This window comes from Prunus avium, chromosome 8 (assembly GCF_965620075.1).
Source record: "Prunus avium chromosome 8, drPruAviu1.hap1.1, whole genome shotgun sequence".
Classification (NCBI taxonomy): domain Eukaryota; kingdom Viridiplantae; phylum Streptophyta; class Magnoliopsida; order Rosales; family Rosaceae; genus Prunus; species Prunus avium.
The window spans coordinates 3310088-3331974 of NC_142291.1; the positions used below are offsets into that span (position 1 = coordinate 3310088).

The window sequence follows — 21887 nt, forward strand, 5'->3', positions numbered from 1 at the left end:
TTTTGCAGATGACTCGGTATTGTTTTGCCAAGCTGAGGAACAGGAGGTACGAAACTTGAGATTTATCTTGGAGTGTTATGAACAGGGCTCGGGGCAATCAATCAATTACGATAAAAGTTCCATATTCTTTAGTCACAACTGCCCTGCTCGAATACGACGAAAAGCAGTGGACATTCTGAAGGTGCAGCAGAATGAGGGTTTTGGTAGATATCTGGGCCTCAATGCAGATTTTGGTGCTTCTAAGAGAGCAGTTTTTGACGATGTGCGTAAGAAAATTGGCTCGAAATTGATGGGTTGGTCGGAACAGTTTTTATCGCAAGCGGGTAAGGAAATCCTTATTAAGGCAGTGGCAATGGCAATGCCCAATTACGCCATGTCATGTTTCAAGCTACCTGTAAGCTTATGCAAGGAGATTGAGAAGGATATTGCAAGATATTGGTGGAACAGCAACTAGGAACGAAAGGGTATTCATTGGGTTAGTTGGCAGCGGCTGAGCTTGCTAAAATATGCTGGTGGACTGAGATTTCGTGATTTGATTTGCTTTAATTTAGCTATGTTAGCTAAAATTGGGTGGCGAATTGTACAGCATCCTGAGTCACTATTGGCGCATGTTCTACATGATAAGTATCATTATGGTTTGAATTTTTTGGAGGCGGTTTGCAGCAGAGGTTCTTCCTGGGGCTGGAAAGGAATTATCCAAGGCCGTAAGGTGCTTGAGGCTGGGCTGAGGTGGAGAATTGGAAATGGGGAGTCTGTGCATATTAGTGATGATGGGTGGCTGCCCCGGCCGTATACTTTTAAGGCTCTCTCCAGACATCCGGAAATGCCTCAACGTGTGATGGAACTTATTGAACCAGAGGTCAAAATATGGCGGAGTGATCTAATCCAACAATACTTTAATCCTGAGGAGGCCCAACTCATTCTAACCATGGTCATTAGCCGATGGGGCTGTCCTGATAGACGGATATGGCACTTTACAAAACATGGGAGGTATACCGTTAAGTCTGGTTACGACTTGGCAGTCAAGTTGAGAAGAAATGGAGTGGGAGGCCAGAAAGGAGAGGGTGAATGCAGCAATCAAAGTGGACAAGGTGGTCCATGGAAACGTATTTGGGCCTTGCAAGTGCCTCCCAAAATACGGATGTTCATCTGGCGGTGCTGCAGAAATGTGCTAGCTGTCCGTGAGAACCTCCGACGACGGCGTGTCGATGTGGAGGCTGACTGTCCACTGTGCGGTGATAATGGTGAAACTGAGGTCCACTTGTTTTTTCGTTGTGAAATAGCCAGACTATTTTGGTTTGCGACCCCTTTACAATTAGATGTGCTTGGTGTAGAAGGTGAAGATTTCCTGAGTTGTTGGGAGTGTTTGCTCCAGAAGTTTGCTCAGGTTGATCAGATTGATGAGATCCTTCAAATTGTGGCTTTTGGATTGTGGAGAATTTGGAAAGGGAGGAATGCGGTAGTGTTTGAAAGACAGACCTTGGACCCCATAGATTTGGTGAGGTGTTTGCGCATGCAGACTAATGAATATCGGGGGGCTCACTCGGCAACCAGGGTGCTTAGGAGTGAACTGGTAAGACCACCAGACGTAACCTGTCCCCCAAGGAGAACTTGGCAGAAGCCCCTCCCCGGATCTGTTAAAGCTAATTGTGATGGGGCTTGGGTGGCACAAACGAAGAGGGGCGGGGTTGGTTGGGTTATCCGGTCTGAGTGGGGTGAGCTATTGCGAGCAGGTGGGCGAAGGATTGCTTGGTGTGGTACAGCACTTGCGGCCGAAGCGGAGGCTATACGAGATACGTTGGGTATTTGTCTGCATAATGGGTTTTTGAGCTTAGAAGTAGAGTCTGATTCACAAGAGATTATTCGGATGATCAGGGGGGATAGTTTGAGTGCGACAGAAATAGAAGGTATACTGTTTGACATCCAAGTTCTAGTTAGACGTTTTCAGTGGGTGGAGTTTCGTCATATTCCACGTCTTTGTAACAACGCAGCACATGAGGTGGCTGCTTATTTCTTTAGAGCTGGGGGCTCTGAGGTCTGGGACCAGTCTGGCCCAGCGTGGCTCCATAGTGTTTTAGCTCTTGATGTTATTGATGCTTAGCTCTTGATTTAATAAAACTTCCAAACTTTCGACAAAAAAAAAGATATCTATTTATGCTTAAATTGTTTCTTTCTTAGGCTAAATTCCACATGTGCTGTATAAATTCAGTAGGTTAATTAGTAAAGCCCTATTTGAGAGATCGACATTAACTGGGGCGTGGACAAGTCAATGATCCAAAATGACCTGTGCGGTAATTCCACTACTTCATTTTTCTTTATGCAAAAAGCTTTTATTTGTTTATTTTTTGCAGGCATCGGTTATAACACTTTCAATGCGTTAGTGTGTTAGAGTTACTTAATATGTATAACAAATTTTTTAACAGAAAAATCATTTCACAGTAATCAGTCAAAGAATTTGGGCTTAAGAGTTAGGCATATATTTTTCGGTCTAATGTGTATATGCAGGGCTTAAGAGTTAGGCATAGATTTCACAGTAATCAGTATCCCTGTCTTTATTTTCAATATGTTGCCAACCATCATCTACAATAAGGAATCACGAAGGTAGGACAATAATTCAAGTTTAGTAGAACTGAGAAATAGCCTCTTACAAGTTTCAAGGCAAGACAATAATTCAACACAAGAATCAATTCAAGTTCAACGCAGGACCTTCGAACATTCAACGACACCTCCTTGCCCTCCGACAATGCTCGCTATTTGATTATGGTTGAATATGTGGCAAGTAGGATGTACTTAGTAAAATTATATTTGTTTCACAATTCAATATATCTTTTTTGGTCATTTTATATTATGGTAAATTAGTAATTCAATAATAGTTTGATAGTAGGATGTACTCAGTTAATTTTAGGGCTCGATTAGTAGCATTCTAATGCATTTTGCTTTCAATCGCATCACATCTTCTCAAATTCATAGTTTTGTAAGCATGAGCTAATGCTTATAGGGTTACAAAATGTTCTTTGTGCAAAATATGAGGAAGCATACTGAGTTGCATAAGCCACTTCAATAGTCTATATAACATTATATTGGTCTTCTAGGCTAATCATGTGTTACTTTTGCTTAATTCGTAAATTGGTTGAAAATATACTCCTTTGGCCAACGTAACTACTCTAAGGAGGCGCATACGTGGGTTAGCCAGTCGGCTAAGGCTTTGTCCGCCCTATTGTACTTTGAGTTTGATCTTTCTTCCTATATATTAGAGTAATTTACAATATTGCTTTGTCAAAAAAAAAAAAAAATAATAATAATAATACCCTAGGGAGACAATAGTATATTGGACTAAGGTTAATTACTCAAATGGTCCCCAAACTTGTACACGATTTACATTTTAGGGCCTGAATTAAATTTTTCGTTTAAATGGTCCATCAACTCTATATTAATTACTCAAATGGTCCCACCGTTACATTCTGTCAATATTTCCGTTGAATATGAGGGCAAATTGGTAATTATTTACCCTAAAATTTGGTTAAATTTAACAGAAAATTAGACGGTGGGACCATTTGAGTAATTAATATAGAGTTGATGGACCATTTGAATGAAAAATTTAATTCAGCCCCCAAAATGTAAATCACGTATAAATTTAGGGACTATTTGAGTAATTTACCCATTGGACTATATACCACTTGTTGGGCCATGTTGTCCCTTCGAGTAGTTTGGACCCCTCAAATCAAATGTTACGTTCATCCAAATAATGACTTAATGAAATTCAAAAATAGTTTCTCAAATTTAATTTTGCTTCCAAACTAACGGGGTCATGAACTTGAGCCTAATATCATCAACCAACCTTATTCGCACACATTTTCAAAGAAATTATGTTTAAAGTTTTATTTATATTTTTTTGACATAAGCATATGAAGAGAAGGGAAATTGAACTTAGAATCTTGGATGTACGGATTAATGCTCTTAAATAATACAAAATGGTCAACGAGGTCTAGCCCAGTGGAAATGGCCTTGACTTTGCTGACCAATAGTCTCAGTTTTGAACCCCCATGACACATTGACAGTATGTGTGTGTGAAAACCCTCCACCCCCAATATCACTTGAATGGAAAAAAGACAAAATTATATATATACAATTAACAATGGATGCTCCTACATATATATAATTTGCATATTTGATTTTCTTTTTTGTCTTCTTAAGCCTTTTTCTTAAGATTTATTCTCAACCAGTGGATTTAAATTGGCCAAAATTGTGGTTGTACTTAGTACATATTTGTACCCAAAAAATAAAAATCCACAAAGACTATCCTCTTACCTAAAGCCACGAAGACCTTAACCTAGGGGTGAACATTATTACTGAAAACCCGACCGAACCAGTCGAATCGGAGGGCTTAAGGTGGTTTGGTTTAGTTTTTAGACTGTAAAATCGATGAACTGGTAAAAAAACTGAACCGGGTTGGACACGTTTTAATTGTCCAAAAATCGCCAAAAACCAAACCGGACCGAATATTTAAATTATATTATTTAAACAAAGTATTACACGTGTCAAGTTATGATTTGTGGAGTTTAAGCCGGTTTCGCTGCTCTTGGCTACACCAGATCGAGCGAAACCCGAAAAACATTTCAAGGGGATTCGATATTTTCATTCCGCCTCCTCTTCCTCCTCTCAGACTCCCTCTCACCTCTGCCGCTCTTAATCACTCTCGCCTCTGCCCGTGAAACTCATCCAGATTTATCACTCGATCTCTCTCAGTCACTCTCTCTCTCTCAGCCGCTCTCTCTCTCTCAGCCGCTCTCTCTCAGTCACTCACTCTCTCTCCTAGTCGCGCTCTCTCTCAGCCACTCTCTCTCAATCACTGACGCTCTCTCTTAAACACTCACTCTCGTCTCCCTCAGCCGGTTTTGCTCTCTCTCACTTTCCAGATTTTTCTCACCCGATCTCTCACTCTCTCTGTCACTCTCTCTCTCACCCGCCTCTCTGAGTCTCTCTCGCTCTCTCTCAGTTTGAGGTATATATGTGTAAACCCTAAAAATTTAGGGATTTGACAATTTTTTGTTAATTATATTTATCTGATCTGACTCTTGTGATTTTTGGTGGACAGAATTGATTTTGGGATCATAGGAAACGATTGGCTTGCTCTAGGTAATTTCTCTGATCTGACTCTGATTTTGTTTGATTTATTTCTGGTGTTGTTGTAATTTCTGGTAATATCTAGGATCATAGAATTGATTTTGGGACAGAAATTATTGTAATTTTGAGTAATTATTTATGGGATAGAATTGATTTTGGGACAGAATTTGGGATATAATTGATTTTGTGACAGAATTGATTTACACACAAAAATTATTTATGTTAGATATTGAGTGATATTGCGTAATAATTTAAGTTTTATGATTATTGTAAAATTGCATTTCGGATTTCATATCGTTTAAGCTTTATTTGTGACATTAATCATTTAAGCTTTATTTGTGATTTCATTTCGGATTTTGGAAAATTGCATCATTCAATAATGTGATTTGGCAGATATTGAGTAATAATTTAAGTTTTATGATTATTGTAATGTCACACTAAATTTGGCACCAATACACATAGGCTAAAGGCATAAATAAGAGGTTAGAAAAGTGGAATTATTAAATAATGTGATTTGGCAGATACGCAATATTTGTATTTTGGTTGCTGCTTTATTTGCAGTTTACAGAAAATATTGATGTTAATGCTTATTGTTTTTTTATTATTGAAGCATTAAATATTTTTATTTTGGTAGGGTATTATTAATTTAATGGAAGGAGAATCTGAAACCCCTGTTTCAACTAACCCACCACCACCATCAGCCCTTCTACATGAATCTAAAAATCCACAAAGACAACCCGTCGACAATCCCAATTGAAGGGCCCTCCCTTTTCTCTTCCATTATTTGTTTGAGTTATTTATTTATTTATTTATTGGTCTTAATTTATTTTATTTTATTTTCATAACTCTTAAAATTCTGGATCCAGTGTAGGTGTAGAAGTGTTTTCCTTTGAAACACACTACTAACACACTACCGTTCGATAAACCTTGAGCAAACACAACAAACGTCATCCTTCACCGTTGGATCCCACAAACAGAATTAGGATTTGTGTTTTTGAGGATTTGAATTAGGGATTGACGGCGAATTGCAAATCGAATTTATCCGACACTAAAATCACCACGTTTGTTTCGATGCTGGTAAAAGGAAGAAAGGTTTCTGGGCGGGGAGAGGCCGTGGCGGCGAACTACGCGTTCGGGCCACTCGAAGATGACGTAATCATCAAGCACAGACTTCTCACTCGAACCACAACCACAAGAGGCGAACCCCCATTGAAGAAGCTCCAGAAGAAGTTCACATCCCTGTTCGTCGAGCTCGACAAGAACGAGGACAACTATGGCGATTGCGACAAGCTGGCCAAAGCTTTCCTCCAAGAGCTCAGCACCTTCGAGATTCCGCTCCTCAAGAGCAAAGCGGTTGTGGATGCGAATCTCAGAGAGAAGCACAATTTCGACGAGTTGAGGGAGGAGATCAATCGGCAGATAGTGCAAGCGCAGACCGACATTGAATTGCTGAAGAAGCAGCTTGAGGAGAGTAAAATCGAAAGAAGGCATAAGGAGGAGTGTGAGGCGATCAGGAAAATGATCGCTACGCAACCGCCTCGGTCCGAAACGCTCAAAATCATATCCGATTTGGAGAAAGAGATTGCCGCTTTGGACGCCGAGAATACGGCAAGTTCAAGGATGCTGGAGCTCCGAAAGAAGCAGTTTGCTCTGCTGTTGCATGTGGTATGCAGCTCTGTTAAATTCCCCAATTTTCGATTATGTTGCCTGCGTTAAGCAGTAGAACCCTTTTGAAATTAGATTTAATTTTGGTTGTATTTGATGTTTTTGCAGGTGGATGAGTTGCAGAACACCATAGAGGAAGAGCAGAAGAGTTTGATTGAGGAGAAAGAGCACAAACACGGAATGGAGGATGCAAGTGCGGGCTCGGAACCCATGCATGTTGATTAGAGTATACAATGCATCTCTTGGTTTTGCAGTTGTAAGATTGTGTTTTTCATGAATGGGTTTCTATCTATGCATGATCTCTCTTGAATCTTGATTTACAGAAACAGGAATGTAAGAGTGGTGCTTTACAGATGCAATATGTCAGCGATATTTTGAATTTCTTAATTTTGTGCAACTTGTAGATTTTCTTGCATACTGCTTCACCAAGTTCACATGATGGGTAGAACTTTGCCGGAACTTCTTTCTGGATCAATTTCAATGTAGCTAATTGTATAAGCCTAATGCTTGTGTACATTGCATATATTACAGTTTTCATCCAGATAAATATTGAGAAGTCGGAAATGCATACTTTTTTTTTTTTGGGGTAGTGTCAAATAAATTCTTGTCCTTTTCATTTTCCATGTACAATGGCTACTGTGGCTTAACTCAAGTGGAGAAAATGCTTTCGAAAGTACCTTAGGATGCAACATTGATGCATCATAGTGTTTTGACTATTTGATGCTAGTTTTTGAACGTAAAACAAATATATATTTGTTGTCACATATGCTATCAAAATGCTAAGGGTTTTTGTTTTTGTTTTTTCAATCACCCCAGTTGTATTTGTGTTTGCTTTACAAAGAGAAAGGTATAACTATTGATCACCAGAGAGGGTAGTGGGGAGACTAAACGTTTGCTAAACAAGTCTTCCTCCATGGTAGATTTGGTTTCCCTGTTCCTGTACATTGAGAGAGTATGTATATGTTAAATATATTTCTTTTAGATGAGATGACTACCTGTTACATTCATGTTTCAAGTGAGAGGTTTTTGGCTAGATCTTGGGAAGCAAAGGGGCATAATTTGTCCTATAGCTTGGGACATCAGGAAGCAATGAAATGGGGATAGTTTGAGGCTTGGTATTGAATTTGGTGTTTATGTTCTGGTACGTATTTTTATATCTTTATGGTTTTAGATAGTGAATAATCCATTTTGCCTATGGACTATGTATGTAGATGGAGTTTCATTGCGCCACATTAGATTTTATTTCCTTAGTATTTGTGATTGATCTTGATATTGGATGCATATGTGCCTCTCCTTAATCTTTTTATTTTTTTATAACAAGTGGTGCCAAAGCCCTATTCAATTGGGCATGGTTTTTCAGGGTTTAGTATTTGTGAGGTCAGAAGTACAAGAATAAGGTTGTAGGGTGTACTTTTAGAGGAGGTGAATGTGTTGGGACTTCCTTGTTATCTCCAAGCATACTTAATACTTCTTTTAGTGGTAATTGGTCTTCAAAAAATGAACAAAAAGTATGGTAGATTTTTGTGAACTTCTTGATGAGGCCTTAATGGCTTATTGGAAGCAGATTTTTGATAACGTATTGTTAGTAGATTTTAACATATCGGAAGTAGATTTTAACGTATTGGAAGTAGATTAGAACCATGTGCATGTTTGATAGTGTGTAGATGATGTTGTAAGGTGGTATGTGTGGAGAGAATGCATCAAGGTTCCTCTCCACATGCATTGTGAATCATGTTGAATCAGGACTGTGTACTGCCTTGACTGAAGTTTAGGTTAGGTACTTGAAAGGGTAATCAAAAAATCAAAGATATAGACAAATGAATGTTTGTTTGGGTCGAGTGAGTGATGGGTTTTTGCTTGTATGTTTGAGCTAGATGGTTCTCTCGTGTTCAGGTGGAGTGCTGCATAGAAGACAGAAGAAATAAGAAAGAGGGTAGTCTTGGAGGTAGAATTTGTATAAAGCTAAAGATGGTGTTTAGGAATTTTGCTGTCTGGGTCTTTCATTGTGTGTCTTTCTGATGCAGGACGCATATGACCTAAATTTATTAGTTTCCTAATGTATTTGTTAGTTTCCTAGATTCTCTAGTTTTCCCAATTCTAGTAGGATTTCTACTTTTCCAGATTTCCAGATTTCTAGTTTTAAGTTTCCTATTTTATTTGGGTTAGGATTTCTGTTTAAGCAAGGGATTTTTATCCTATTATGTCTAGGTTTTAGTTTGCTATAAATACCCCCATGTAGTTCTTTAAAATTCAGATTTGGATATTGAGTAAACCTTCTCTTAAAACTATGTGATTTCTGTCCTTCCTTCTCGGATTTCGGTCCTTTCTTTCGTCCCTACGATCTATATTTTCGTCTCCTCGACCTCCGACATTCTTCTTTGTTCTACTGTTTCTGCCCTTTATCTCGTCACTTCGATCTATATTTCGTCTCCTCGGTCTCTTATATTCTTCTATGTTCTATTGTTTAAGTGCTTAATCTAATACCTAAGGGCTGTTCTGCATCACTTTCTTTGTCATAAACTGAATGGGTTTTGAGACATAAGTTTGGGGGGTAAGCCATGGATTACAGTTAGGAGAGATACAAGTCTCTGAGGGTTTCGCAGGTTTATGGAGATGTAAGGAAGAGTGAAGAAATGGCACCCCTAGCTCTGATTGATCCTTCATTTGTGAAATATATTGTAAGTATCAAGGTATAAGGAGATTATAACATGTTTTTATCTGTATCTTACCGTTTTTATTGTTCTTTTTATTTTTTGTTTATTAACATAAAGAATAGCCTGATTGCTGAAAAGAATTAGGAGATTCAATACACAAATATAACAACAAAACATTCCTTATATTACAGAAAGAAGAAGGCTGAAATACATAAAGGATAAAGTACAATCTAGATCCTAACCCTTCTTTGCATCCTGGTCACACATACTGTGATGATTACATAGAGCCTGTCTTGTACATTGTCTAGAAATTGGAAATATGCATATCTCCATATCTTCTTAAACATTAAAGGACCATAAAATCCCCAAAATCCCACAATGAATCCAAGCGCAAGGGAAATATAAAACCATGGGATTTCATGCCCATTGTCCACATCTTGATTATTCTTATTACCTGCATCAATCCCATTAGTTCCCAGGCATTCATTTGGGAGGGGGGCACCACAAAGTTTTTGGTTCCCCTCAAATGCAGAGGCATTGAAGCCTTGGAGCTGAGTACTTGTTGGTATTGGTCCTTCAAGATTATTGTAGGAGACATTGAAAAATGAGAAGAAATTAAGACGACTCAATGATGTTGGGATTTTTCCAGACAAATGATTCACGGAGAGATCCAACGTATCCATATTTTTGAGATTGGATATTTTGTCTGGAATTTCACTGGAGAAGTTGTTGCTGAGATCCAACGCATGAAGAAGCTGCAGTCCACCAATCTCAACAGGTATGCTGCCACTGATGCTATTGTTGTGTAGGTATATCGATGGCGGCAAGAAAGACAAATAGGTGTATTGTAAAGCTTGAGCACCATCAGGTTGGATGAAGATAGGCAGTTCAAGAAAATTATGGTCTACTTGAGCTGCAGCTTGTTCAGATACCAACATGGGAAGTTTGCATAGCTCCTTTGGAAATTCACCAGAAATTAGGTTGGAGTCAAAGTTTATATAAAAGAGCCTTGGAAGAGTTCCCAACCAACTAGGGATTGAGCCTGTGATTCTATTAAAAGGCATGTCCAAGATCTCTAGCTTTTTGAGCTTATATAACCACATAGGTATTTGACCAGTGAGATCACAATCACCCAAAGCTAAAATTCGAAGATTTTCGAATCCGTCGAAACCAACCATGTCTTCATAAGTGGGCATTTCCTCACCTACAAAACTATACGGAAGAAGGAGGGTCGCAAGACTCTTGGAACCCATTAATATCTTCATTGCCCCTGTGACATTGGTCAGTTCATTGGCACCAAGCGAAAGGTAGGACAAGGATTTTAATGAAAGAATCTCAGGTTGTATTTGCCCCTCTAGATAGTTGGAGCTTAGCCTAATTGCTTTCAGGGACTTGCTTGAGTAAAGGCTTATTGGCAAGTGACCATTGAAGGAATTACTTCCTAGGTCAAGTTTACTAAGTTGACTAAGTTTGGAGAAATTTAGGGTGGAGATTTCTCCTTCGAAGTTGTTGAAACCCAGATTCAGTTCTATAAGGCTTGTGCAGTTCATCAAAGATGGGGGCAGAGAACCTTCTAGATTGTTGAAATGAAGGAGCATGAGTTTTAGTGTGGAGAGTTTCCCAGTATTTTTAGGTAGCTTGCCAATCAAGTTATTATGGTAGAGGTCGAGGACTGCAAGGTTGGTGAAATTGACAATTCTATCGCTAATGGGTCCTTTAAGCGAATTCATCGGTAAAGCTATTTCTTGAAGTGTTGTTGCATTATAGATATCATCCGGAAGTTCTCCAGAGAGATTATTGTAACCAGTACGAAAAACCAGTAATTTGGAACATTCCCCTAGTCCGGGAGAAATTTTGCCACTAAATTTATTCAAGGAAAAATCTAGTACCCTAATGAAGGGGGAAGAATGAAGACAAATAGAGGACGGGATAAATCCGATGAAGGTATTGTTGCTGACATTGAAACTAGTCAAGTTCCAAGCATGTTGGAAGAACGAAGATGGGATTGCACTGTGGAAGCGATTGCTGGACAAATCCAAGACATGGATATTACTACTGGATGGTAGAGAATATGGAAGCTCTCCGGAAAGAAGGTTATAGCTCAAATCAAGGATTTCAAGGCGATTCAATGACAAGAGGAATCCGATTTCAAGTGAACCATAAAGTGAGTTGTGTGAGAGATTGAGGTGGGTGAGATGTGTGAGAGAACCAAGGGAAAAGGGAAACTCACCTCCTTTGAGCCCTTTGGAGGGTAAGAGCAATTGGGTTACCCAGCCATCTTTACAAGTGATGCCTTCCCAAGAGCAACAATTATCAGAATTCCAATTTAAAGTAGGAGAAGACAGATTGAGAGCCAAGGACAGGAGAGAGCTGCGTTCAGTTTGGTTGCATGCAAGGTTCGTAGATATGGTGCTAGAGAATACTAGAATTAAAAAGAAGCAAAATTGCTTTGAGTGATGAAGCTCAACTAGCATGCTTGATCTTTGTGGAACTGCCATATTCGTTATAGATTGCTTAGAGGCTTGTATATATATATATATATATATATATACACACACATTAATGTGATGACCAAACTACCAAGAAACAACATAAGAAAAGAAAAATGATATCGTGTCAAACTCCTGGGTGCCATAGAGGATAAATAAAGATGTCTACCTCCACAATCTACTGGAAATGTTGACATAAAATCTTAATTAATTGAGTAAATTTCTTGGCAGGTAAACCCTATAATGTATAAATTGCAAGCCTTTCCACTTCCCAAATGCCACTAGAACATGGTTACCAGAGAAGTTCTCGGATAATTTTCCTGTGATATATGCATATATGTATAGATTATGCTTTCGCATGTCAAAAATTCAAAGTCTTGCAAAAACTTCAAAGTGTTATTTGATTCTTTAATGTTTGAGTTTTTGACTGGAAATGGTGGCGAGAGCAACATAACAAGGACATTAGTGATTAATTAGGACTACATGAAAAGGACTGGACATCAGCCCTTGAATGCCTTCTTTTCATCGTATGTGGTCCCTACGTACTTTAGTTTTCATGCCATCTTTAATGGCATATTCTTACGTACAGTTTAACGGCATAATCTCTATGTGCAGAGACTCGGGATCCCATTTGGATAATTAATTAGAATCAAACAAGTAATACTATGACAATGATAAAATAGTTAAATAGTTTTAGTGAGCTGACTTTTTTAGGGATGATTTCTGAAGGGAATTGATATTAGCACTTCAAAATAGTGATCTTGCACTCCTTTATGTTTTATTTTTTAACTAAAAAAGAGGAGTGCATAATATCCAACCAAAAAAAAAAGGAACTGCTCATAACATCTCCCTTTCTAAATGGAAAATACAAAAATAGATATTTCAGATTACTGAACTGAACTACATATTACTTTTTTTTTTCTTTTTCCCAAAGGTTTTAGTGGAGTAGAAAGAAAATTCAAGGCTCTAATTCTTTTTTCCTATATTTTTGTGGGAAGGCCCTCAATGGGGCCTGCTTTGCGCTTACATTTTGACAATATATTGGCCTTTCAAGTAACGTAGACATGAAATATTTCTAGTTTCATTGTTAATGACTAGTGACATTTAGGTCTTCCCCTAGTTGGAAAATATCTTAAAGTTCAGCCTCCATTTGGTACACCACGCAGTTTTGAGGCTTTGAGGAGGACCACGGGATATGGGGTGGCACAACTATTTCAAACACTCCAAAACAAAAGAAGCCCAAATCGAGAATCAAAGTTGCTTGAAACGAGTCATTCTATAGTGAGGGCATTATATAAGGACCTTAAATGAAGTTTTATCTCTTAATCGTTAGATCAAACTAACCAATTTGAACTAACGACTAAGAGATATGCCTTCATCTAAGGACCTTAAATAAGGCACTCGTTATAGAATTCTACTACTTGAAACCCATCATCATAAGTTAGTTTGGGCTCATCTGCCCATTCATATTTACAAGGCTTTTTCTCTACTGTGCTGGAAAGGCCGTTGCAATTTGTACTCAAAGGAATAGTAAATTTAGAAATTTAGTGAAATACCCATTCCTAGACATAAAACTATAAATATACCATATACCATTCATTATATATAAACACACCCAAAATAAACCCAAAAATCAACAATTGTATATTTTTTAATTTAATTAATAAGATCAAATACCTTTATTACACTTTTTAGCATTAAATTAGTTTTGGATCTCGTTTAGAATCTATAGAATGCAGAAAACATTAAAATTCAACAAAACCACTCCCTGAGGTCTCAAGCCTCAAGCCCCTCTCCTCCTTCAAACCCACATCTCTCCTATGTTCTCTCCCTTCTTCCCTCTCTCTGCCTTCAAAGTAAACCAAACAGTCTCAAAGCCATGGACCAACACAAGACCGACGACAATCTCCGTTACGTCGGTGGCCTCACACGTGTTCTCGCCGCCGATGCCTCCATTTCTTTTGCAGGTTTGTTCCATCTGCTTCAATTCGTTATTTTCCTTTTGATTTTTGCTTAATTTACTTGAATTTTGACTCGATTTCAGTTTCTTCGTTGAATTTGGCGCTAATTTCCATTTTTTCGATATGAACAGAGCTAATGGTTAAGCTCGCGGAGTTCTGTGGCTACTCTGTAGATTTGAGGTGTCAATTGCCGGACGAAGGCTTTCAGAACGCCGACGCCGGTGGTGATTGTGAGAAGAACGAAGATGAAGACGATTTCTCGTTCATCTGCACCAATCCCGACGAATCGCCAATTTCCACCGACGATATATTCCAAAATGCCGTATATCTTCTTTGTTTAATTGGTAGTGATGTCTTGCTCTGGTTCTGAAGTTTCTTTTGATATATCACAGTGATAGTGGTGTGTTTATCGAATAAATGGTTGTGTGTCAGTCGGATCAAGACCAATCGAGGGCCAAATGGACAACATTTTGTACCAAAATATTTGCAGATTTGCTAGTTGAGCAAATACGGAAAGGAAATAGGAGTAGCGGTGCTTTTTCAAAGTTAGCATGGAAGATTATCCGAGATGAATTCAATAGGCAGACTGGTCTCAAGTTTGATAAACAACAATTGAAGAACCACCTCGATGTTCTGAGGAAGAGATACAATTCTGTGAAGGCAATTCTTGATCACCCTGGCTTTACTTGGGATGCTTCTCAGTCTTGTATGGTGATTTCATGTTTGATTAATTAAGTTGCTGATTAGATTTTCGTTTTTAATTTTTTCAGTCTTGGAGTTTAAATTTGACATGCAGATACTATTCTTCTTGATTTTATCTGTTTATTTTTGTTATTGCTGAATTGGAGGTAATTTATTGGATTTTCTGATTTCGTTCTAATTTGTACTTAGATATTCGTTTGAGTTTTAAATTGTGATTTTAATTTCTTTTTGTTTATAATTTGGATTGATTTCAGATTATGTTTGGTTGTGGATTTGCTGTTTGAGATGTGGTTAGAAATTTGTGATATTCGATTTGGTTTTCATACTAATTGAGGTATGCTTTTTCAGTTGAATTTGAGTATATTCGTGTTTTTTCTGTTTATCACTATAAAGTTCCAGTATAGGGTAATAACACTGCTTGTTTGCTATGAAATCCTATTTCTAATGTATGTATACCACTGTAAAGTTCCAGTATAGGGTAATAACACTGCTTGTTTGCTATGAAATCCTATTTCTTATGCATGTCTACCACTGTAAAGTTCCAGTATAGGGTAATAACACTACTTAATTGCTATGAAATCCTATTTCTAATGCACGTCTACCACTGTTAAGTTCCAGTTTAGGGTAATAACACTGCTTATTTGCTATGAAATCACACGTCTACCACTGTAAAGTTCCAGTATGGGGTAATAACACTGCTTGTTTGCTATGAAATCCTATTTCTAATGCATGTCTACCACTGTAAAGTTCCAGTATAGAGTAATAACACTGCTTGTTTGCTATGAAATCGTATTTGTAATGCACGTCTACCACTGTTAAGTTCCAGTCTAGGGTAATAACACTGCTTGTTTGCTATGAAATCCTATTTCTAATGCACGTCTACCACTGTAAAGTTCCAGTCTAGGGTAATAACACTGCTTGTTTGCTATAAAATCCTATTTCTAATGCACGTCTACCACTGTAAAGTTCCAGTATAGGGTAATAACACTGCTTGTTTGCTATGAAATCATATTTCTAATGCACGTCTACCAATGTTATTACCACATACTGGAACTATACAGTGGTAGACATGCATTACAAATAGGATTTCAGAGGAATCAAGCAGTATTAATACCCTATACTGGAATTTTACAGTGGTATACATGCATCAAAAATAGGATTTCAGAGGAAACAAGCAGTGTTATTACCCTATATTGGAACTTTACAGCCATTAATCAGATGACAGTAAACTAGCGACTAAAATACTGATAGTAAGCAATCAATGCAATAGTGAAATCCAATATAGTTTCAAGATTTTGTCCTTGATTCGAATCTAAAATACTGTTATTACCCTAGACTGGAACTCTATAGCAATTAATCAAAATTACAGTGTAAGTTTGGTTTGTAAATGTCTTACCTTTGAAGCGTTTTCTTGTTGAAATTATTCTCTGAAATTTTGTCTTGGTTTTGTAGGTGGAGGTCAGTGTGTGGTGTTTGTTTTTTAAAGTAGATCAAGCTTGGTGGTGGTTATGGAGTTTCGATTTCGAGAGATGAAGAAGACACTTTGATGAAGACGGTGACTGAAGGGACGTTTGGCAGAGATGGTTAATTGAAGTCACAGGCTGGAAGTTACGTTTTTGTTTTCCATTTTTTTGAACGAAATTATGGTTTTGGAGATGGTAAAATCTTTGGGCTTTTTTATAAGTTTGGGCTGGGATTGTTCTGGGTGCTTTTTGAGTTTTTTTTCTGTTGGGCTTGATAGTGGCAGTGCTTGTAATTTATTGGAACTTCAACACTAATTTGTTATTTAATAAATGGATTTTGGGTGTGTTTATAAAGTGTTTTCCATATGGGGTTTTTTTATAATTTCAGCACCCATTTTGGGTATATTAGTGAAGCTCCCTAGTAAATTCGAGTTTTGATTTGGTACTACTTTTGAAAGCGTTTGACATAAAATTTTAAAAGTATTTTTTGGACATGAGAGCGTTTTCTATAGGTGTTCTTTTAGAAATCACTTCCAAGTCCCTTTCCAATAAACACTTGGAATTTTTTTATAAATATTTCAACATACTTAGGACTCGTTGGGGGAGTGATTCTGGAGAGACCAATAATCACTGCTATGGAGAATCATTTCACCTTATATCCGTTTAAGGGCTTGTTTAGGAGTGATTTTCGGAGGACCATAATCACTTGTGGGGAGAAGCAACTCCCACATGCGTCTCCATATAATCACTTTAAGTGGGTTTAAACGATTATGGGGAGAAACACCTCCCATGTGCTTCTCTATAAAATCAATTAAAACCACTTAAAGTGATTATTGGCTTATTTAGAACTAAAATCACTCCCAAACGAGCCTTTATAATACGCTCCTACAAAAATCACTTATATGAGCACAAGTGTCTTCTAAACGGCCCTAAAATTATCTACCTTTGGTAACGAGATGCATGTACTTTTCTTTTGTATTTTTTTGTGACATGATTTGGGCTGAAACAAGAAGACATGAGCTCTCATGCACACACAGAAGTGTGTTAAACTGTCTAACTCCTTTTTGGAAGTTGATCCCCTTGTTGAATTCAAGGTGTATTCCACTATAATCCAATTGAACTTGATATGGATATGACAGGCCTAACCCACAAAAACATCACACACACCATGACCAGTAGTCTCCATATTATATTATGGAGGCAATGCAGTCCCATCCCAGCAAACTCACTCACACAGTGGTGAATTGGGGCAACAAAAAGACGTGAAAGGAATTAGGTTGGTTTTGTTTTTGTCCAAGATATTGCATATGCTATTAGCTCAATGTTACCATTACTTGTTCTACGTGCAGCTCCAGATCAACGTGGGCCACCGCATGAAACACTAATGCTACGATAATGTTGCTACAATCGACCACCCAAAGGAAAGGACTTTCTTTTTTAAGTATAACCTAAACAATGAAACGAAAATGAAAGACTTCGTATTAAGTATAACACTAATGTTATGATTCAAGTCTAGACGATGTAACCCTCGACGAGGAGGAGGAGAAATTTTTGTGTGCGACCGAAGCCTTTAACCAAACGTTGATACACAGAGAGTCCCACCAAATACAAGGGCACTCTCTATATTGTTATAAGTGTGGGACAAAACGAGTTGGGGACACATGATAATTTGTTGTGCTCTCGAAAGACTATAGCCTACACGAAGTAAGAGCTGAATCCCATTTTTCACTATTTCCATTCCATGCAAAAAAGTATGAGTAACTACACATAATCTTGTTTTATTTTTTAATCTTTTATAGTTTAACAAGATGAAAAGAGATGCACAAAATATAAGTTTGGAGAAGAAGAGTGATTGAACGGAGAAGAGGTGCTTTGGTTTTGAGAGAAAAAAGAGTTTGGTTCTTTGATGCTAAAAGGGAAAAGAAGACCCAAAGGAAAATATACATGCATGATTTATAAATGATAAGGCATGATTAAAGAAAAAGTCAAGCATACCCAAGCAGCAAAAAACCGAATATATGATCCACATTTCTATATAAAATTCTACTTAATGAATACATAATTAAATCTATGATTTATAACGAGATTAAATCCATGGTTTCATAATGAAAGTTTGATTTCAGAAATAATGTGGTAGAAAGAGCGTACTCTATGAGTATGTATATACTTACATATATATATATATATATATATAAAGATTTAGATTGATATCATTCACCCACTGTTTGGGATAATGATTTAAATATACTTTTTTTGCTACCTAATATCCAAAGTTGTTGCTTGGCCATGATCAGGGAGAGATTTTGGCTTCAAGTAGAGAAAACAATTGGGCGGTCCACTAAAAGAATTAAAACACAGACATTCAAAAAAGCTTCTTTGGTACGTTGGCTGTACACAAAACAAAAGTCATTTATTGCTCCAAAGAGAGCCATAAAAAGCCATTTGAGTGGGATTGTGGGACGCTGAAAAGAAAGGACGAGAGAAGATAAAGAACCCTAATTCGATTTCTTTGACTCAATATAAAATCAAGATGGTGGTGGCATTCGTATGGAATGCACACTCCCTTCCATTTTCTTATATTATCCAATCCCCACTCTTTCTTTATCGACACTCAGTGCTTTCTTCTTCAGCAATCCATTGCTCAACTTTTTTTAGTATACAGGTTCTTCAGCAATCATACTTAGTATAAGTTGGTGTTCTGTGGCGTACATTTGATAGGAATTTATTAATCAAATGGTGGTGTAAAAGAATATGAATTTTCTTATGAAGAAATGACTTACAAACCAGCTATAATGAATATACTGCTGAACTTGTCAAAAAAAAATGCAACAACTAGGTGTGACGGTTTTTACACTTATTATCATGTGTAGATAAATTATGAATTTCATTTATTATTAACAAGCATACTAACATTTTTTTTCATTAGTACAAGATATTTTGGGGAAGGGGGTTTACACAAATATCATTGGGTGCCTGGGGTTCGAACCTCTGCCTACATGGGTGGAGATGGAAGAACTCAACCAATTGTGTTGTACCCCACTGGCATTATCACTCACTGACATGTGTACTAACACATCTTTCTTGAGCAGATTTGGTGACTCTTAATTTATTGGGATCGATGAAATTTTGTTGAACTTCTACTACGATAATCGAGGATTTCGATTAATTTGGCAAAGCCTTATAATGAACTCTTTTACTAATGGACACTCATGATTATATTATCATATAAGTCATATGAAACTGACAAATTTGATAGTATAACATTCAATCTATGTACTCTTTTATTATCATTTGTTTCATTATGTGTGCATACTATATAATGTTTTTAGTATTTATGAACAGATTGGAGCTTCTTTCTTTTTGGTTGGCCGCACAAATTTGGGTTAAAATGTACAAATCCCACTGATTTGATGTGTATGGGATCAGGTTTTAAGTAGTTTAGAATCCACAGAAAATTGGGTCCAATTACATTTGCTTCTGGCAAACCAAGTCATAGAAACCGCGTCCACTTGATTCTTTCAGATGAGCAAAGCTAATATACCAAAATATAAACTATATAATAAGAAGACCATAACCGAAAGAATTAGAAAAAGTCATAAAGGGAAGGGAAAGCCTTGAATTATTGCATCCGTTTTGATAACCATGTACGAAAGATTGCATAAGAGTTTGTCTTTCCAGCTTTTGTCTGGTTCCATAGTCACGCTTTGCTCATGATCGAGCTGGGTTTATTTTTTATTTTTTCAGGTGTAATTGCTTAAAAGTATATGTCTTTAATTTCCTTTTACGTTTCCTCTGATCACATTCGTCTGTTTGTTCTAATTTCCGATCTTGAATTTCTTCTTAATTTTCTTTATTTTGGTACAAGCGATAGTCTAAATTAATCTACAGAGAGGGAGATTTGAACATGATCAACGAGCCTAACCCACATCTGTATCTTTAATTTTTCTTCTTAATTTCATATATTATAGAAGCTTATTGTACAATTGGCTCAGAAGCAAAGCTGGGTCGAGATCCACCAGCTATCTCAGCTCAACTTTATTCTATATTACAATTGTTCTTTTTTCTTTTTTCTTTTTCTTTTTAGGTGCTACTTTTTTTCTTTTTATCCTCTGAAGATATAGAGCATTCATACATTCAAGGTCAACACCTAGTAGGATTTGCATCACTAAAACTTTGAGCATTGTCGTGGATATCACTGGTATAAGAGAACAAGGTATTTAGGGTATCTGCTTTTAAATTATCTCTCAAAAAGTTTTATTCCCATATGTAATCAAAAACTTAAATTAATGATTTCTGCTTTCACCCTTTTTTATTTTAGAATGGTTTTCCCTTGTATTTATTCCATCTTTCTCAGATGATATCTCAGTTAAATTCACGCTAATAGGGTTTCACTTTCGTACTGAATTAGTGGACATATCATATGAATTCCACTTTCTACCAAACTACGACGCAAGTCTCGCCATTTGACCACCAAGGCAATTAGTCAAATTAACTAATTATTTTCGTGATAATTTATTCATCTGCTTAATGTTCAAAACATTCTTTTTAAAATGAAGCAAAAATAAAACACACTTATTCTTTGCTTTTTTTTCCCATTAGTGGCTATACCCCACCTTTGCCTCCTCCATAATTGAACCTCTTCCACCATATATACCTTACTTGTGAGCGTGTGTCCTCCACACTTAGCAAATCTCTCTCTCTCCCTCATTTCAGAACAACACACCCATAATCCTTAATCTTCCCCGTTATCCACTTTTCTCATTCATTTTTCCATGGCGCCAAACAGCCAAACATCCATTAACGAAGGCAAGTGTGCCATCCCAATCACCACAAACGACCTAGAACACCAACAAACCCTAGATCAAAATGAGTTCGACTACTCAAAACGCTCCCAGTGGCTTCGCGCCGCCGTCCTAGGCGCCAATGATGGCCTAATCTCAACAGCGTCGTTGATGATGGGCGTAGGAGCTGTCAAGGAAGACATCAAGGTCATGATCCTAACTGGGTTCGCCGGACTAGTTGCCGGGGCATGCAGCATGGCCATTGGAGAGTTTGTCTCTGTGTACTCCCAGTTGGACATAGAGGTGGCTCAAATGAAAAGGGACAATCAGAACAAGCAAAAGAATCTGGCACACGTGGCGGAAGATGGTGATAGCGAGGGAGACAACGAAAAGGAGAGCCTGCCCAACCCTTTGCAAGCTGCGGCTGCTTCAGCTCTTGCGTTTTCAGTAGGGGCAATGGTCCCATTGCTAGCAGCTTCGTTCATAAGGGAGTATAAGGTGAGGTTAGGAGTTGTGGCTGCAGCTGTGAGCTTGGCTTTGGTGGTGTTTGGGTGGTTGGGGGCTAAATTGGGGAAGGCACCAATTATGAGATCAATGATGAGGGTTTTGGTTGGAGGTTGGATGGCCATGGCTATAACCTTTGGGTTAACCAAGTTGATTGGCTCTAGTGGGCTGTGAAACACCTTGATCTTGTATCCATTGTTACTGTGTTATTACATGTTTCATCTTTTTTATGTTCTCTTTTTTCTACTTTTGGTTTTTGTGTAATGAAAGATGACAAGATGTGTATAGGGAGTGAGTTTTGCTAATTTTCTTGGTGTAAGTTGAGTCTCAAAAGAAAGGAAACCCATAGTGTTATTGGGGAATAAAAGTACTATAAAGATCACGCACGTAACTGATCATATATTTTATTTTGAGGAATGTAAGTGGGATTTCCCAAGGCCTCTTTAGTTTAATCAACAAAGAACTTATTCTAACACACTATCTGCAAATCAAGACGCTTTTCCCCGGGATGGAATCTGCTGTCTCCATTTTCCATGTCCCGTCG

The 21887-nt window shown here is 37.6% G+C and overlaps 2 protein-coding genes and 1 pseudogene across 3 annotated transcripts; 2 read left to right on the plus strand and 1 right to left on the minus strand.

Moving 5' to 3' along the window:
* Nucleotides 1-4627: 4627 nt before the first annotated feature.
* LOC110766260 (THO complex subunit 7A-like) lies at nucleotides 4628-7596 on the plus strand. Of its 2 annotated transcripts, none has more exons than XM_088246208.1 (4): nucleotides 4628-5002; nucleotides 5096-5136; nucleotides 5991-6789; nucleotides 6898-7596. In XM_088246208.1, exons 3-4 carry the CDS (start codon nucleotides 6196-6198, stop codon nucleotides 7012-7014), a joined length of 711 nt encoding a protein of 236 aa, XP_088102334.1. In that variant the 5' UTR covers nucleotides 4628-5002; nucleotides 5096-5136; nucleotides 5991-6195; the 3' UTR covers nucleotides 7015-7596. The 2 variants fall into 2 exon arrangements, with proteins under 2 accessions (XP_088102334.1, XP_088102333.1); XM_088246207.1 differs by having other exon boundaries at nucleotides 5996-6789.
* A 2077-nt stretch (nucleotides 7597-9673) lies between these two features.
* On the minus strand, nucleotides 9674-11953 carry LOC110746397 (receptor-like protein 3 pseudogene; annotated as a pseudogene).
* Nucleotides 11954-20719: 8766 nt separating this feature from the next.
* LOC110766259 (vacuolar iron transporter homolog 4-like) lies at nucleotides 20720-21783 on the plus strand. The gene has a single exon (XM_021969551.2). The coding sequence runs from the start codon at nucleotides 20831-20833 to the stop codon at nucleotides 21515-21517; it is 687 nt and encodes a 228-aa protein (XP_021825243.2). The 5' UTR covers nucleotides 20720-20830; the 3' UTR covers nucleotides 21518-21783.
* The last annotated feature ends 104 nt before the right edge of the window (nucleotides 21784-21887 follow it).

Coding starts and splice junctions, on each gene's coding strand:
- LOC110766260 (XM_088246208.1), top strand. CDS start 6,196: ATGCTGGTAAAAGGAAGAAAGGTTTCTGGGCGGGGAGAGGCCGTGGCG. Junction 6,790..6,897: donor TTGCTCTGCTGTTGCATGTG/GTATGCAGCTCT, acceptor ATGTTTTTGCAG/GTGGATGAGTTGCAGAACAC.
- LOC110766259 (XM_021969551.2), top strand. CDS start 20,831: ATGGCGCCAAACAGCCAAACATCCATTAACGAAGGCAAGTGTGCCATC.